The 17,229-nt window shown below is 40.3% G+C and overlaps 1 protein-coding gene across 1 annotated transcript in view; it reads right to left on the bottom strand.

Annotated features, from left to right (window-relative positions):
• Positions 1-16,997, bottom strand: part of LOC148146300 (uncharacterized) — a 33,558-nt gene extending 16,561 nt beyond the window's left edge. Inside the window, 4 exon segments of the mRNA XM_087998633.1 lie at positions 10,297-10,670; positions 11,129-11,437; positions 13,356-13,649; positions 16,778-16,997. Coding sequence (XP_087854759.1) covers positions 10,297-10,670; positions 11,129-11,437; positions 13,356-13,649; positions 16,778-16,997 — 1,197 coding nt within the window.
• Positions 16,998-17,229: the final 232 nt, after the last annotated feature.

The following is a 17,229-nucleotide window of genomic DNA, read 5'->3' as shown; positions in this document are numbered from 1 at the left end:
GATAAGACATATCACAGAAACAATGACATGGACACAACTCCCGATCATAGTACATTCATGAAAAATGGCTTCTCAATTATTGACACATTTTCTCCCTACTCCCTTGAACAAGAAATGCTGAGTACTTAGTGGAGGACAAGCAGCAGTAGAGCGTTAAAGTGTTGAGTTTATCTCAGACTGAAATTTCTAGACTATGTGGCAAATGCAAAGTGTTGAAGAAGTGGTTTCACTCCTTGCGCCTGCTCCTTTTCTCTGTTGGCACCTGCTGCCACCACAGTTGGCAATTTGCTTTGGCCCTCAGTGTCATTTCTTGTAAATGTATTGAGGAATTTTAAAGAAGTACTCACCATCGTGTGCCGTTTTTAATTTGAAGTATGACCTTGTTTCATTAAATTAGCTGATCAGTGCTTGAAATGCAATATTGTGAGACTTCTGTTATTTTAATGTCTGGCATTAAGTTGAAGACCCAGCGACCATTTTAACTTGATTTTAATTTTGTGGTTATTGATCAATTGCACTTTCACAGATCGGGCATTCAAGAAAAATGTAAAAAAAACAACTAGGTAAAAACAAGGACTGCACGTGCTGGAAACCAGATTCTAGATTAGATGGTGCTGGTAAAGCGCAGCAGTTCAGGCAGCATCAGAGGAGCAGGAAAATCGAAGTTTCAGGCAAAAGCCCTTCATCAGGAATAGAGGCAGAGGGCCTGCAGGGTGGAGAGATAAAGAGAGGAGGGTGGGGGTAGGGAGAAAGTAGCATGGAGTACAATAGATAATTGGAGGTTGGGATGGAGATGATAGGTCAGGGAGGAGGATAGGAGAAGGTAGCAAAGTGTACAATCGGCGAATAGGGCTGGGGATGAAGGTGATAGGTCAGAGAGGAGGGTGGAGTGGATAGGTGGAAAGGAAGATGGGAAAGTTATGCGGACAGTGTTGAAATGGAAGTTTGGAACAGGGGTGAGGTGGGGAAGGGGAAATGGGGAAACTGGCGCAGTTCACATTGACGCCTTGGGGTTGAAGTGTTCCGAGGCGGAAGATGAGGCGTTCTTCCTTCAGGCGTTTGGTGGTGAGGGAGCGACGGTAAAGGAGGCCCAGGGCCTCCATGTCCACGGCTGGGTGGGAGAGGGAGTTGAAAAGTTGGGCCACAGGGCGGTGTGGTTGATTGGTGCTGATCTCCCAGAGATGTTCCCTAAAGCTCTCTGCTCAGAGGCGTCCAGTCTCCCTGATGTAAAGGAGACCGCATCGGGTGCAAATGATATTGGTGGATGTGCAGGTAAAACTTTGATGGATGTGGAAGGCTCCTTTGGGGTCTTGGATGGAGGTGAGGGAGGAGGTTTTGCAATTCCTGCGGTGTCAAGGGAAGGTGCCAGGACGGGAGGGTGGGTTGTTGGGGGTCGTGGACCTATCCAGATAGTCACGGAGGAAATGGTCTTTGCGGAAGGCAGAAAGGGGTGGGGAGGGAAATATGTCCCTGGTAGTGGGGTCCAATGGGATGTGGCGGAAATGTCTGTTTCGTGTTTCTGGTCATCATTCCTAACTCTTCTGAGACATAAAATAAACCTTCTCCTGTTTCTGTACTTCTGTCATTTTTGGTGAACTCATCTCAAGTAACATTTTGGAATTTGACAGTCAGGTCAAGATTGTTCTATGTTGAGCTTTATCAATTTTGACCAGTTTGCCAGCCCTTCTTGTGCTGGAATATTGGAATTGGACTGGGTTCTATCAGCCCTTTAGGGACAGGCTGCAAGCTGGATAGGTGGATAATACGGTGGAAGATGACCAGGGAAGGAAGAAGTTTCAGTGCCTCTCATATTTCCACCTCCGTAGTATTTTATTGATCCCAAAAAAGGGAATGGATGGCTACTCAGGTGGTCCATATTGAGTCTATTCCCGCCAATTCTGGCAGTTTATTAGCAGCAGACAGGTCCTCCATTATGTGGGAGACCTCCTCCTGCGTCCTAGAGACACGCTTGCTCGATGTCCCTCCCAAAGAAGTACCTCATGGCTCACAACAGGGTATCCCACCTGCATACTGGAACAGTCTCCTGTCCATGGTGGCGATCAATACAGGAACTGTAAATCAAAGTAAGTGAGTGAAAGAAGTCGTAAGTGCTAGAATGTACACAACATTCCCAGAACCAGGTTGGCACATCCTATTGAGGCCATTAATGAGTCATTAAAATCCCCCAATTGGTGCATGGACAAAAGGGTTATTCCTAATCCGAGTAAGAGTATTGTGATTGCTGCTGTTTCAGTGAGAGCAAGCAAATAGTAAAGAGTGGGCATGTGATAAAATCATTTACATTCAGTGCTGAATGCTTGAGACTTTTTTTGTGAGAAACTTTATAATTCCTCTACATGATCTTAATGCACTGATTGTTTCATACAACGGTGATTTTCTACATAGGTTTACAGAGGAAATACAGACCATTTTGCGCAATCAGCTCATGCCAGTGTTTATGTTCCACACAAGCTGTTTCACATCATTCCTCATGTAAGTCGCCCTTTGTAATTCTCTATTCTCATCCATTCCAAGTGCTCACCTGGTTTCCTTGAAATACATCTAAACTATTAATTTCAACTATTCTGGCTGATCACATATTCCCCGTTCTCATCATTCTTTCAGTGAAGAAGTTTCCTCTGAATTCCCTTTTGGATTTCTAGAGGTACTGTCTTCCATTGACAGCCTCTAGTTATGTTCCACCCCATTGAGAAATGTTTTATCTGTACCTTCTCTTTTCAAAACCTTTCATAATTTCAGAACTGTCAACCTTATTTTCAAGAGAGAAGTGAACAGCACGACAATTCTTCCCTGATATACACAGTCAGAAATTTGTTTATCATTCTTGTAAATCTTCTCTTCACTCTCTCTCGTACATTCTATAATATGTCAATTGGAGCTACAGGCGATACTCATAATTATAGTCAATCAAATATTTATAGGGACCCTACTTTCAAATCTATCCCTTTAGAGATAAGGCTCAGAGCTTTGTTTGCATTTTTATAGCCTTCGGAATCTGTGGTGAAATGGTTAATGACTGATGTAATTGTCTGAGATCCCTTTGTTTGTCTCCCACACTTAAATACGCATCTTTGAATACGTGACCTGCACATTATTCCTACCAAGGTGTAACACCTTACGTTTATCTGTGTGGATCTTCATTTGCTAATTTTTTGACCGTACCGTAAATTAATTAATAATCTCTTGCAACGTCTTCTGGTCCTCAGAGTTGACTATATTTCAACATTCCTCTTCCAATTTGGTGTCATTGAATAGCTTTTTTGTAATAATTAGAGACAATATTTAATTTGCAGTTTTATTTTGTTTGGTTTGAATTTTTGCTAAAACACTTAGAGAGGTGCAGTAATCCACATGATAACTATAACAACTAAATGTAGAATGACAGATAAATGAGAATTATTACAAACACAGGACTAATTAATAGGCTCTATTAACTGCAAGGTCAAAGCAGGGAACTACTTTTTACACGAATGATATGGTGAGATTATCCGGACTGCAATTACGTTTTTCCATTTCTTTTGGTTGCAGTTTATTTCCCCAGGTCTGTGCTACTGGTATCAAATTTAAAAGGCACACATCCTCCATTTTAAAGTAACTAATAGTAAAAAAATATATAAAATGCAACATGATTTAAGAAGCCATCCCTCGAGGCTGTACATATTCACAGCCATGTAGAGTAATATAGGCAGCGGCTGAATGAGCTGTGGCTGACTTCCCTGGACCGTTGGAGGCTGAGGGGTGAATTTATAAATGATTGTAAAATCATGAGAGGCATGGATACAGTGAATAGACAAGGCCTTTTCCTTGTGGTGGGTAGAGTCTCACTCTAAACCTATACTCGTGAGTCTTGGTTTAGAGTGAGAGGGGGAAAAATTGTAAGTATCTAAGGAGTAACTTTTTTCATGCAGAGGATGGTGTGTGTATGGAATGAACTGCCAGAGAAAGTGGTTAAGGCTGGTGCAATTTCAACATTTAAAAGGCATCTTAGTATGTATATGAATACGAAGGGTTGAGAGGGATATGGGCCAAGTACTGGCAAATGGGATTAGATTAGGATATCTGGTCAGCATGGGAAAATGAGACCGAAAGGACTGTTCCCATGTTGTACATCTCTACTCCTTTGCTCTTAATGTACGAGTAGAATCTCTTTGGATTGTCTTTAACATTATCAACCAAGGCTATCTCATTTTCCTTTCGTGCCCTCCTCATTCCCCTCTTTAGAATGTCCGTGCACCTCGTGTACTCTTCGAGATTCAATTGATCTCATTTGTCTATATCTAATATATGATTTGTTCTTATTCTTAACAAGAGCCTCAACATCTTTATTCCTCCAGTGTTCCCTCCTCTTACCAGCCTTACCTTCACTCTAACAGGAATATCACGCCTCTGAACTCTCGTTATCTCACTTCTGAAAGCCCCTCTCTTGCTGGCTGTCCCTTTCGCCGCATACAGTCTACTCCAATCAATCTTTGAAAGTTTTTGTCTTATACTGTCAATATTTTCCCTCGTCTAATTCAGAACTTTAACTTATATATAATGCCAATCCTTTCCATAGGTATTTTGCAACTAATCGAATTATGATCCCTGACCCAAACTGCTCTCCTACTAACCATTCAGTCACTTTCCCTGCCTTATTTCACAAGAGTAGAACAGGTTTGCTCCTTCTGTGGTAGTTTCATCTGCATATTAATGAAGAAAGATTTCTTCAACACTAAACAAATTCCACACCATCCAAACTCTTAAGACCATGACTGTCCCACTTTATGTTTGGAAGGTTAAAATTTTCTATTATTACACTCCTATTACTCTTACGCACAAATTAGATCTCTCAAAATATTTACTATCTAATTTCACTCTGACTACTGGGGAGACTATTACAATTGCCTCAAAATAATCATGCTCTTCTTATTTCTGAGTTCCACCCACATAGCTTTACTGGACCACCCCTCAGAAATACCTTCTGTCAGAACAGCACTAATATTTCACCACTAGAAAAATTGACTCCAATCTCCTTTTGGGTCTTCCTACTTCTGCCGTACCTTTGATGGTGTCGGTTGTCATTGAGGGGCTTTGAACATAAATTATTTAATTTACTGGTGATGGTTAGTAGCTAAAAATAAAGATGCTATGGGTGACTTGGTGATGGGAAATAAAAAGTTATATATTGGAAGGAAAATTCTGGATATAAATAACAATTTGAAAAAAACGAAGTCCATTCTGTCTGCTCAGGTCTTGCTTACACCGTTGTAGCTTCAGGATATTTTCCATATATTTTGATTATTTCAAATTCATCTCACCCGCTGTTTTGTACTTGTCAGCCATTTGCCGTTTCAGAATGTAGGTCGCCTTATCGTGTACACTCTCGGAATTCAGTATTTGGAGTGCTTGTTGTTTCAACCTGTGCTTTGGTCTATAAGGCAAATTACAGAAACATATTAATAGCAATTTAAGGTAAAATGTTAGGGTATTGGAAGACAAGCTAAGAGCTTCAATGTTTTGCAGAGAGTTTGTGGGAAAGGACATGGAAAGCAGCAGGGTTTCCAGTGCTTCTGATCTTTGCCATCCCTGATCGAAATCAATCTGTGATTTATAATTTTGAGGATTCATATTCATTAATATTGGTGTGTCAGATAGATCTCAGTGTCAGGAGTGTGTGACTTGCCTCTTTATTTTGTGATGGCTCAGGGGAACATACAATAACAAGGGTGTAAATCCAAAGGGGTGCAGGAGCAGAGGGTCCTCCATGTATATGTGCTCAAATGAGAGAATGTACCATGACATGTGGACAGAAGAGCAAATAAACCTTACTTCAAGTACGCTGTACCGAACAAACGCAAAGCAATTATGTTAAACTGAAATAAAACAGTCGCTTGTCTGACCTGGAATATTGCGTCCAGTTTCAGAAGCCACATTTTTGGAAAAATGCAAAGTTATGAGATGGGATGCGTAACTGATTCACAACACTGTTCCCGGGATGATGTACCGCGCCGACACTGAGAAATTGGGACTGTTCCCCTCTGCTGATAGTTTCCAGACGCTGTGAACAGTTGCTATGATTGGTTCTCAATTCCATCTTGCGTCACATAGATCCAAATGGCTGAATATTTCCAGTACTTCTGAGCCCTGCCTTGCCTGATCAACATCGACCTCTGATTTATTATTTTTGAGGGTTGCTGTTCAGTAATATCCCTGCGTCTGATAGATCTCAGTCTGATTTCGTGGGATTTGACAGGCGTGTGTCAAATAGATCCCAAGACTTATGCTCCATGAGATTTATTTGCGAGAAAAACTCCAGTTCTGAGAATCCGCCCTTATTACTGACTGGACTTGAAGAAAGAATTAAGCAAACCCAAGGTTAGTGCATATTCATTCGAGATTTATTAACCATTTAAGTAAGCAATTTATCCAAACGTTAATGTTAAAGTTAACAGACGTGAATACAATGGCTGGATGCCACATTGAGACGAGATCGTGTGCACTCGGAGCTGTGAGTTTCTACACATCGTACTCATCAACAGAAAAGGAATACAATAGCTCATCATAAAGGGTAGGCAACCATTCTGAATAAGGAACAAATTAAAAGAAAAACAAATGGGTTTTAAACAACTGGGCAGCTACACTTTTTTTCAACTACAATCAACTCGACGATATTAAAGTCAAAAGGAAAATCCATGATTAATTATCCCAGTTACACGCTGAGAAGCAAAAATGATTTCACTGTTAGAGTCAGCAACAGGACAGATTGTAGATTGGGAATTCAGAGGCCTTGATAAGCAGATCAGCAAAATCAAAGGGGTCCACAACTCATTCACTTAACCTGGAAAAGAGAGATAAAGCAATGACGCAGATATTTATGATCAGGGACATTCAGATTTAATTTTTATTCAATGGTACACTAAGAGATTTTACAAAACGTATTGGGCTGTTTGGCGTGTGAAAGATGTGATTATTCTCACCTTCACCAGTGTGACAGCAGCGCTGTAGAAAATACTCAGGAAGAACAAGGTGGTGAACGTGGAAGCAGTTGTCCAGATGTTGCCACTATCATCCTCATAGTCTTCAATCCAAGTGTGGTTCATTGAATCTATGAATATAAATCCGAGAGAACGCATTTAAAATGTTTATTGATCCAGTCCGATCTATCTGCATCCACGTCATATAACTAGAGACCATTGCATCTTCATAAAGCAGGCAGATGTTTCTCAATTGCGACTATTTGTATTTCTTAGTGCATTATTGACTCTCGGCAAGAACTTGCAAATAAGAAATGCACATGTTCCTTCTTCACTGTCTGTAACAACATTTTAAATTACTTTTTCTTTTAATCTATTATTGAAGGATATTATTATTTGAGGAATGCTTATTAGGCACGATTATTTTAATTATATCATTATATTTTAAATATAAGCTGTGACAGCAGTTTAGTTGAAAATCGTGGCCATCATTAGATAAAAGTTCAAATGTGATTCTCATCTTTATTATTGGTGAGAAATTGCTTGGCAGATTATGAATATAAGTTGCATTCTCAATAAGAACTTTGCTTCATATTTTTGTTTGTAGGGTCTGTATGTTAAGGAATACGTTTTTGTGCATGTGTCCCTTAATTTACTTGATCTACTGCTTGATGTGCATGGTTTTCCTTTAATGTTTGTGCATGTGGTCATGATTTACTCTGACTTCACTCTTGCCCATGTTTGAGTCTGTGCATGAATAAACATATTAATGCTCCTTTATTGCTGGTGTGCTCATGTATTTGTGCACGTAAGTTTTGTTCAATTCACAATGTATAAGCATCATTATGCTAATATGGCACGTCATTGATGCCGACGTTTATCTCGTAATGTCTTTGTGACTTCGTTTTTCGTTAGTGCTGTCTAAAATGTGTGTTCATGTGTCAATTTCAGATTCTAGCTACACTAGGTTATTTTCATGTTTGTGCTTAACAAGTGTTAGCATGCAACATCATGTTTTGATGATGTTTATACTTATGTGATGATGTCTGCTTGTGTGGCAATCTATCCTAAACCATGCCCTGATAAGCTTGTTTGTGTTACTGTGTGTGGATGCTTGTTGATGCTTGTGCCATTATCCTTGTTTAATAAATGCCCCACTTTTTGTTGATCAGTGCACTTGCGTGTCTGCATGTGAGACTCTGAATTTGTGTGTATGTGTGACCGCGTATATGTGCTGATCAACGTGATTTAAAAATAAAAAATAAGCTGCCTCTGTCATCATATGTTTGTGATTATAAAAATGGGAAAATAATGAAATTAACGTTTTCTCTGTGCACTTATGTGCCTGTGTGTATCGACATGCAGGAGGGCATTTTTGGCATGTTGTATCTATGTTCATGCATATATGCCTGTAAGCATTGGTGCTAGTAAAATGTGAGGACTGCAAATGCTGGAGATCAGAGCTGAAAAATGTGTTGCTGGAAAAGCGCAGCAGGTCAGGCAGCATCCAAGGAGCAAGATAATCGACGTTTCGGGCACAGGCCCTTCTTCAGGAATGCATTGTGCTGTATGAATGCATATGTATTTGTGACCATTTGTGTGTTACCGTGTGTCTATGTTTTTCATGGTTATGTATGAGTACCCCTGTTTATTTCTGTAAGAGCTTTTCTTTCGGTGTATGTGAGTTTTTGTAAATGCTTAGATGCATGTTCAAGTGCCATTTGCATGTGTGGCTCTGTGCGTGTATGCGTATGTGACGTCTTATCTATATGCACATCTGAGTGAATGTGCATAACTATGTGTCTTTATGTGAGAGCCTGTATATGTGTCTTTACGTGTGTACTTGTGGGTATCTGTCTGTATCTGTGTGTGTTTCTGCTCTTATACCAAACTGCAATTTTTATTATTCTAAGTTTATTGTTCTAATTTTAATTGATTGCCCACAATTACGTCGACCTTGGCGTTGTAGGAAACATTTCCCGTCATCGTGAAGAGATAAGCGTTTTATGTGCGATTCTTCTGTTGCAGTGATAGAATTTGTGTCTCTGAGACAAAAGGCCTGAGTTCAAATCCCGACTGCCCCAGAGATGTTTAGTAACATTTCTGAATATGTTTATTCGAAAATAGTTACTTGTGTTCTGTATTTGAAACAATGGCATAGCAGTTGTTAGAATGCCATAATTGATCCTATGTGTTCCAGAAAACTGAGACAAGACTATGAAATTCACACCGGGACACACATCAGTTCAGGATTATGGGAGTCACTGTTAATCATTTGTTAACAGGGCCAGTCATGTCCAACATGCTTCAAAGTTATTATTTTGCACGGAAATGTTACATTTTCAAACAGTATTCAAGAAGCTGAATGCTCCTGTTAGTAACTGGGTTACATTATAGAGGGCCGCCACCGAGAAAACTCTGCACTGGGAGTAAGAGTACTGACCTTTCATCGCCCTCCTCTCCTCATCCCTGTGCTCCTCAACAACTTATCTGTCAGCTTTCTTTGGTGTGAAACTAAAGAAGCATTCTGTCAACTCATGAGTTGGTGCAAGATCCCTTGCATTTCTCCAGAAACAAATGTTAAATTCAAATTGATCTCCACACTTTACTATTGGTATGTCTAATCAAAACTAATTTTAAAAATCTCTTAGTTTACGTTTGTAATTGGTGAATTGTGACAGTTTAAAATGGCGTGAATCTTGGAAGAATGGCCAATCGGGAAATCAGGAACACCAAGATCAAAACTTGTGTTCTCCCCTTGATGTAGAATGGACATTGTCAGATTCCATCACAGTGGGATTTAGGATGGATGAGGTACTTGGCGGAATCCTGCAATGAATGAGCTTTACTCTGTCTCTCACCCAGGGTGTATCGGAGCAGGGAACATTAACTGCACAAGACACGCTTCCCAGATCTGTTAATGATCCAATTTAACATTGTGGAGTTTGCGCATTCTCTGCGCGTCTGCGTGGGTTTCCTTCAGGTGCTCCAGTTTCCTCCCACAGTCCAAAGATGTGCAGGTTAGGTGAATTGGCCATGCTAAATTGCCCGTAGTGTTGGTTTCATTAGTCAGGGGTAAATGAAGGGGAATGGATCTGGGTGGGTTGCTCTTCGGAGTGGACTTGTTGGGCCGAAGGGCCTGTTCCCACATTGAAGGAAATTTAATCTCATCTAAACTGCACAGATTGAATAGAAGTAAGAATGAGAATCAATTAATTCAGCAGTTGTGTATTTAGCTCATAACTGGAGGAACAAAAAAATACTTTATAACTTTTGTTGAATTATTAAATCAGCTTTGAGATTTTTATTGACATGAATTAACAGTGTCCATCAGTGCAAGTGAAATGTTTACAAAACTTGGTTTACCGCTGGATTTATCGACATTTCTGTTGATGATCTTCAATGGAATCGCTTCATGTCCCACCACACAGGAGTAAGAAGCACCGCTGGCCCACTCCTCCGCTGTAATGGATAACAGGCTGTACATGAAGAAGGAGGTGTTGTTGCTCTCCACCATCACCTCGGTGTTCTTGTAGTTACTGGGATTCACTAGCTTGTCATTGTTTGTCCACTTGACGAAGAACTCTTGGGGGAAGAAACCTCTCACTAAACAGATGAGGGAGAGAAACCGCTTAGCGGAGATTTCTTCTGTTGGTGGCAGGAGCACAGACACTGATGGCTCCAGTGCATTAATCACTGCAAAATATTTGAGACAAATATAAATCAAGTATAAAAATCCAGAATCAATATCACGATTTCACTAAATATTAAAATATGCCATTTTAAATTTGGGATTTTTTCACATTCATTTTCTAATAGGAGCAGAGTGGTAGACACTATGTTCAATAAAAGATGTAAAATGTTTAATTTGAAAGTCGCATCCATGTTTCCAGCCCACAACGAGGACATTCTGTCCATGTGTCATTGCTGATGGTGACGTCACAACCCAGGTTCCTTCCCACCTTATCTGATTTAATCGGAATAGAATAGCCATTGGTCTGTCTCTTTCTTAATCAGATACTTAGCTTTTCTGCCATCAAATGCATCATTTATGCTCCCAGCAGTGTTTGCTCATTACCAATCAAAGCTTGCCATTGATGTACCTGGATTTCAATTACACATGGGATTCTTTGTGCTTTAATCTCACCGCTCACCTTTCTTCTTGTGGATGGAGTCTCTCAGCGGAGTCGGTAGATTCTGATGGTACACCACACATTCAAAAGTAACGCCACTCAGCCAGGCTTCAGTCGAAATATCTAATTTGCTGATCACACTGTCGGGATTCTGTCCAGGCTGCTCAGCAATCTCTGATTTCAGAGGCTTCTTTTCTTTTATCCAGGTGACGTTGACTCCAGAAGGAAGATTGGACACAACACAGTTTAACGTCACCGTCGCCTCCAGCAAGACCTGTTCTACTGGTGGCGGGAGGATTTTAACCGTGTAATCGTGGCGCACAGTATCTCCTATGAAACAGCAATCAAAATCAATGTAAAATGCCTCTTTAGGATCAGTACACCCACTCTTCAGGTTATTTCCTCACAGGGTGAAGAAACCACCTTCGAAATGGCAACTTCTAACTCTTGCTGAAACGATACTAACTATTGTTCATATATTTTGATCTGTGAAATAATTCGTGATTACCTATAACGTAGCCTGTGTAATTATTCCTAAAGAACACTGTTTTTGTAAAAAGTGAAACCTGTGAAAAAAGTAAAATCATCGAAGATACCATAATGTAATTCACGGAGTCATATTTCTTTCAGAGTTGGTCTCTTACTTAAGACCATCTATTGATACTTGGGGCAAGAGTAATCTGTATATAATGAGTTCATTTCTATGTCCATGAACGTTACGTTGCTGGTCACACTAAGTGCCAAATCAGATACCGAATTTCAGAAAATTGTAATTAGTCATAATTATTCTCTTAGTCTTCATGCATTTGCAGAGGATTTAAAGTGTTACAGGAGCGGTGAATGGCCATGGAAATTAAATTCATTATATTTAACGTGATCGAAAATACTTGGCATTATTGGTGTGAGAGCATTCTCTAATTTATGTCATTATTCCTTGTGGGCTGAATTTGGTGTTGACCTGAAAAAAAGGCACTGAGTACAGCATTAGACATCGTGAAGAACACCCATCCCCTCAAGTCTTTCCTTCCATTCAAAGAGTTCGTGACTGGTCTGTAGATTCACTTTATTTACCAGGCTGCATTTTTTACTTTCATTGAAAAAAAAGCACAAATATCTTAAATTAATCTACAAACTCGATGGAAATTTGCACTAGCTTTATTCAGATGTCTACCAATCACTATGTAAACATCTCCATCCCAAATCAGGCTGAATTAGCCTGGCATTCATTCCTAGTTCATTCATCCCTATTGTCGCATTCCCACCAGAATTTATTCACCTGCCTCATTCGCTAATGACAGGGAACGTCTGAAAGAAGCTCAGTGAGATTACGTTTATCCTAGTTAATCAAATGTGAAACCCACTTGGTCTGTGGTCACATCCCATAAATGAAGTGGAAGAGCTCAATACCAGATATTAAAAAAGTCTGTGTATTACAATGCCCAAGGCCAAAAGGTCATTACTGAGCAGGGAATGAAGTATTGCACGTATTTTCATTTATTTTCAATTAAGGGTTACTGCATATTTTTACCATGTCATTTTGAGATCACAAAACTATAAGATAGAGGATCAGAATGAAGCTATTCGCTCAATCAAATCTTCTCCGCCGTTCGATTATGGCTGATATGTTTCTCAACCCCATTCTCCCGCCTTCTCCCTGAATTAAGCAAGAGCCGACCCATCTCTGTCTTGAATACAGACAATAGCCTGGGCTCCACAGCCCTCTGCAGCAATGCGCTCCATAGATTCATCACCCTCTGGAAGAAGAAATTCCTCCCCATCTTAGTTCCAGATGGTGCTCCCTTTGACTCTGAGACTGTACCCGTGGGTCCTATTATCGCCTACTGGTCAAAACATCTACTCCACGTTTACTCTAACTCGGTCTGTCAGTATTTTCTAGATTTCTATCAGATACCTCTCAGACACCCCTGACCCCAAATTATCCTTGCGGCCACTACCAGGCAAGGACTCGGCACTCTGAATGCCTCTCCCATCATGGTCAGCCAACAAACTATTTAACAAAGTTCACTGTCTATTCGTCTTCAACAAAGAGGAAACATGCTTTTCTGATTAGCTAAAATAATGAATTATGAGCAATGCTAATGCGACACTCAAACAGAAATAAGAGACACATGGCATTTAGGGAAATGAGAAGCTGTACCGTGCTGTTTACTAAGCCTAATAAAAGTGTGTGTTTGATTCACATGCGAGTTCAAAATGATTTGTAGCTCTCTCAGTCTGTGTCTCTTACCCTGGAGTGCGGTGATGTTTTTACTTTGAGTGTTCTCTCCATGAGTGACCTGGCAGGTATAGACTGCGCAGTTGAACCATTCACTATAACGGACCATCAGGCGACTCGTCGCCTCACACACGGGAGACGTGAAGAAGCCAGAATCCAAAGGTCGGCCATTTTTCAACCAACTCATGGAGATTGACTTTGGATGAAAATCAATGATTGAACAGACGAGAGTTGCAAACTTGCTGCTTGCGATTTCTTCACTGCAGCTCACAGTTAGGAGAAGAGTTGGAGGGAGAACATCTCGACCTTTAGGAAACACACACACATATATATTTTATATATATATATATTATTTGACGAATTTAATAACAAATGCAATCAGTTCTTATATATCATACTAACCCCGATATTACCAGAATCATAATTGTGCAAGGTGCTAGAGAAGCTGAGATCCACACAGAAAGATCAGCAGGACAATGTGAAGGGCTAAAATTAGAGGACACTGCAAGGGAATCTAGGAGGCATAGAAATGATAGGCTGGTTAAATTAGAAGGGAGGTAACAACTTTTGATGGTATTCGTTTTAATGAAAGAGTTTGATGAACAAGGCGGATGAATTAACGGCGTAAACGAGGAAATGATGCAGTTGCTCTCACGGAGACATGTTGAGAGAGGGGCAGAAGTGGCTATTCAATATTCCAAAATTTAGTGCCCTAAGGCGAGACAGGGTAAGATGGAAAAGGATGGGGGGAGTGGGTGTGTGGTCGAAAATGTCCATTCTGTAGTAATTCTGACAAGAGTATTTTAGGTTGGAAAGAGAAATGAAATGATGGATACCTCCTTGAACAAAGGCAAATGAACAGTACTTCAAAACCAAAATACAGCAAACATAACTACGATAAACCTTACTGTTTGTCCAAAAGACTGAGAAGTGCAGAGACATGGGCAAATTTCAGAGCAACTTAAATTAACTTAAACGTAAATTAAATGAGAAAAGAGGATTTTATCTTCCTCAGCGTAGGCTTGGATATTCATTTTGTCAAATATTTCAAGGAAGCAGAATTCTGAAAATGCCCCCAGGAGAATATTTTAACAAAGTTTGTGTTTAACACAGAAAATTTTAATCCAGACTTTGCAAGAGAGGGGTGAACCTGGACTTAACTTTAGGGGATGAAATCGATTGAGTGGGTAAAAATCAATGTTGGAGCACTTTGCAGACGGTGATCATAAATCTGTTGAAATCCAGATTGTTCTGGAAAGGGAGAGAAATGGGCCCAAAGTTCTGAAAGGGGAAGGACAATGTTAATAAGATAAGGTAATGGTTTGACTAAAGTGGACTGGAATCTGAAACTTGCTGGTAAATCTAAATCAGAGCAGTGTGACACATTTTAAAAAAAAGAAATAGGAAAAGCACAGGCAGAACATTTCCCATGAAGCCACAGCGTAGGACCAAGAATGCAGCGAACCTGGAACATAAAAGGGCATGGCGGGTGAGATGAAGGGAAATAAGGGAGGCTTCATTTCTACCCCGAAATCTCAAAATAATAGAAACTAAAATGAAGTACAGAACGTGCAAGTGGGTATTTGCAAGAAAAAGGAATTAGAAGAGGAAAAGGGACCATGAGAAAATAATAGCAGTCAAAATAAAGGAAATTATTTTAATAAGTTATGGGCTCATTCATAAACGAATAATTCAGGGAACAGTAATGTCCATTAAATGTTATTATTGGTGTGAGCCAGAGGATTAAGTTGCGGTCGAAACAAATGTGCTGTGTCAGTTTTCACTAGTAAGAGGAACAATGTGGGGCTAGAAATCATGGAGGAGTGTTGTGATGTACCTTCAGAAGTTAGGTCAGATGATGTGATGTTCTTTGTTGTCTTGCTGGATGAAAAGTGGTTATATTTCCAGGGCAGATGCAATATATAACAAGCTGTTGAGTGATGCAAATGATGCAATAGTTGTGTCGCTGGCAATAATTTAGAATTACTGTCTGACAACAGGAGTTGTGACATGTGAGTGCAGATCAGCCAACGTTGCATTGTTATGCAGGACGAAGGAAGGGAAACATAAGGAAAACACAGATCTGTCAAGCTCGTCTCAGTAGTAGGGAAACTATTGGAACTATTGAGGAGCGGAATTAGTCTTCATTTGCAAGATCAATCAAAAACGTTCAGCATGGTTTTATAGAGAGGAAGTCATGTCTTAACAATTTGGTGGTAGTTTTCAGATAGATAACTCAATGACCAAATGACAGCAATAATCAGAGCCATTAGGATCATATTTAAATTGCCAAATTGGATCGAGAATTTGCTGAGTGGAGGGGAGCAGGGGATAATGGTCATGAGGTGTCTGCGTGACTGGAAATCTATGTCTCATGTTGTTCTGCAGGGATCAGTGCTGATTTCCTTGCTGTTTCTCTTATATACCAGTGATTGAGACTAGAATGTAGGAAGGTTAACCAGCAAGTTCACAGATGAAAGCAAAATTGTCATGTTGGTAATTGATGAGCATGATAGCTTTAGATTGCAGGAGGATATACAAGAAATGATTATACGTGAAGAGAAGTTGCAAATAGAAATCATTCAGGATAAGAGTAAGGTGATGCACTTCGGCAGAAGAAACTGTGAGGTATTTCGTTTTGAATGGTGGAAACCTGGAAATGGCTGAGGGTCATTGGTGTGCACACCCACTGGTCCCATATATTACTGCGTCATCTGGATAAAGACAGCGAAGAAGGTGGGGAGGATATTTGTTTTTATGAGCCGAGACATTGACAATGAAGAGTAGGGAGATAATACTGGAACTTAATAAAACACTGCTTAGGCCACACTGAAGCATTGTGTGCATGTTATCGAAAGAATGTGATTACGCTGAAAGCAGCATTGATGAGCTTTGCAAGGATTTTGCCTGGGTTGGAGTATTTTAGTTATGAAAATATTAGATAGACGGGGGTTTTCCTTGGAGAAGAGGAGAATTAGGGAGAAGATGGTAGCGATGTCTATACCTCAAATAATTCCAGGCAGGTGGAACTGGACAAAAACAATTCCCTTGAGGGAGAGATCAATGCCTCAGGGGCACAGGGTGAAGGCAATGCCAGGAGGTTTAGGGTGGATCTCAAGTCAAAACGAAATCAAACAGAGGGTGGTGTGAGTCTGGAGCTCGGTGCCGACAAGTTACGTAGAGATTGAGCGCCTCATAATAAGTATGAAATATTTAGATGCATACTTGCAAAGGCAAGTCACACAAGGCAATGGATCAAGTGCTGGCACATAAGACTGGAATAGTGAGGCGGCAGTTATTTTTAGGTGTGGACTGGATGGACCGAAGGGCCTTTTCCTGTGCTGGATAAAATGATTCTGTGAAAAGGTTATAAATAATGCCTTATTCGGCTTAATCACAGATGTTCTGTTGATCTCAGTTCCCACAACACTTACCCGGACATAGCATTTCTTTGCTCTTGTGTGACCCGCTAGGTTGAACGTCACAGTAGATTTTGCTGGGGCAATCTACTGCTGACTCGGGCAGGGTTAACTGGCTGCTCTGGGTATAGGTTCCATTCTTGTTTCTCACTGATCGGTAAGTCTTAAATCCAGTCGTGATTAACTCCCCACCTTTCTTCCAGGTTATCTTGATTACGTCAGGGTAATAGTCCATTGCCAAACAACCGAAGATCAGAGAACCGGTGTTGTGGTCCTGACAGGAGGAGACCAGGCCATAAAGTGTGGGGGGAGACGGTGTCTCTAGGATAGAATGACCAATTGAGCACATTAGTTTCTGTTAATTTGTCCTTATCAGTTACTCAAATATATCCTCAGCTGTAAACGTTTTCCAGCATGCTCCTGCTGAAGTCTACAGTATAACTGGAAGTTGTTTTTGTTTCTTACCA

This window comes from Chiloscyllium plagiosum, unplaced genomic scaffold (assembly GCF_037043375.1).
Source record: "Chiloscyllium plagiosum isolate Xiang-an unplaced genomic scaffold, Cpla_swu_hap1 HiC_scaffold_21, whole genome shotgun sequence".
In the NCBI taxonomy this organism is placed as follows: domain Eukaryota; kingdom Metazoa; phylum Chordata; class Chondrichthyes; order Orectolobiformes; family Hemiscylliidae; genus Chiloscyllium; species Chiloscyllium plagiosum.
The sequence above is the reverse complement of the archived record's forward strand: the minus strand, read 5'-3'. Positions and strand labels throughout refer to the sequence as shown.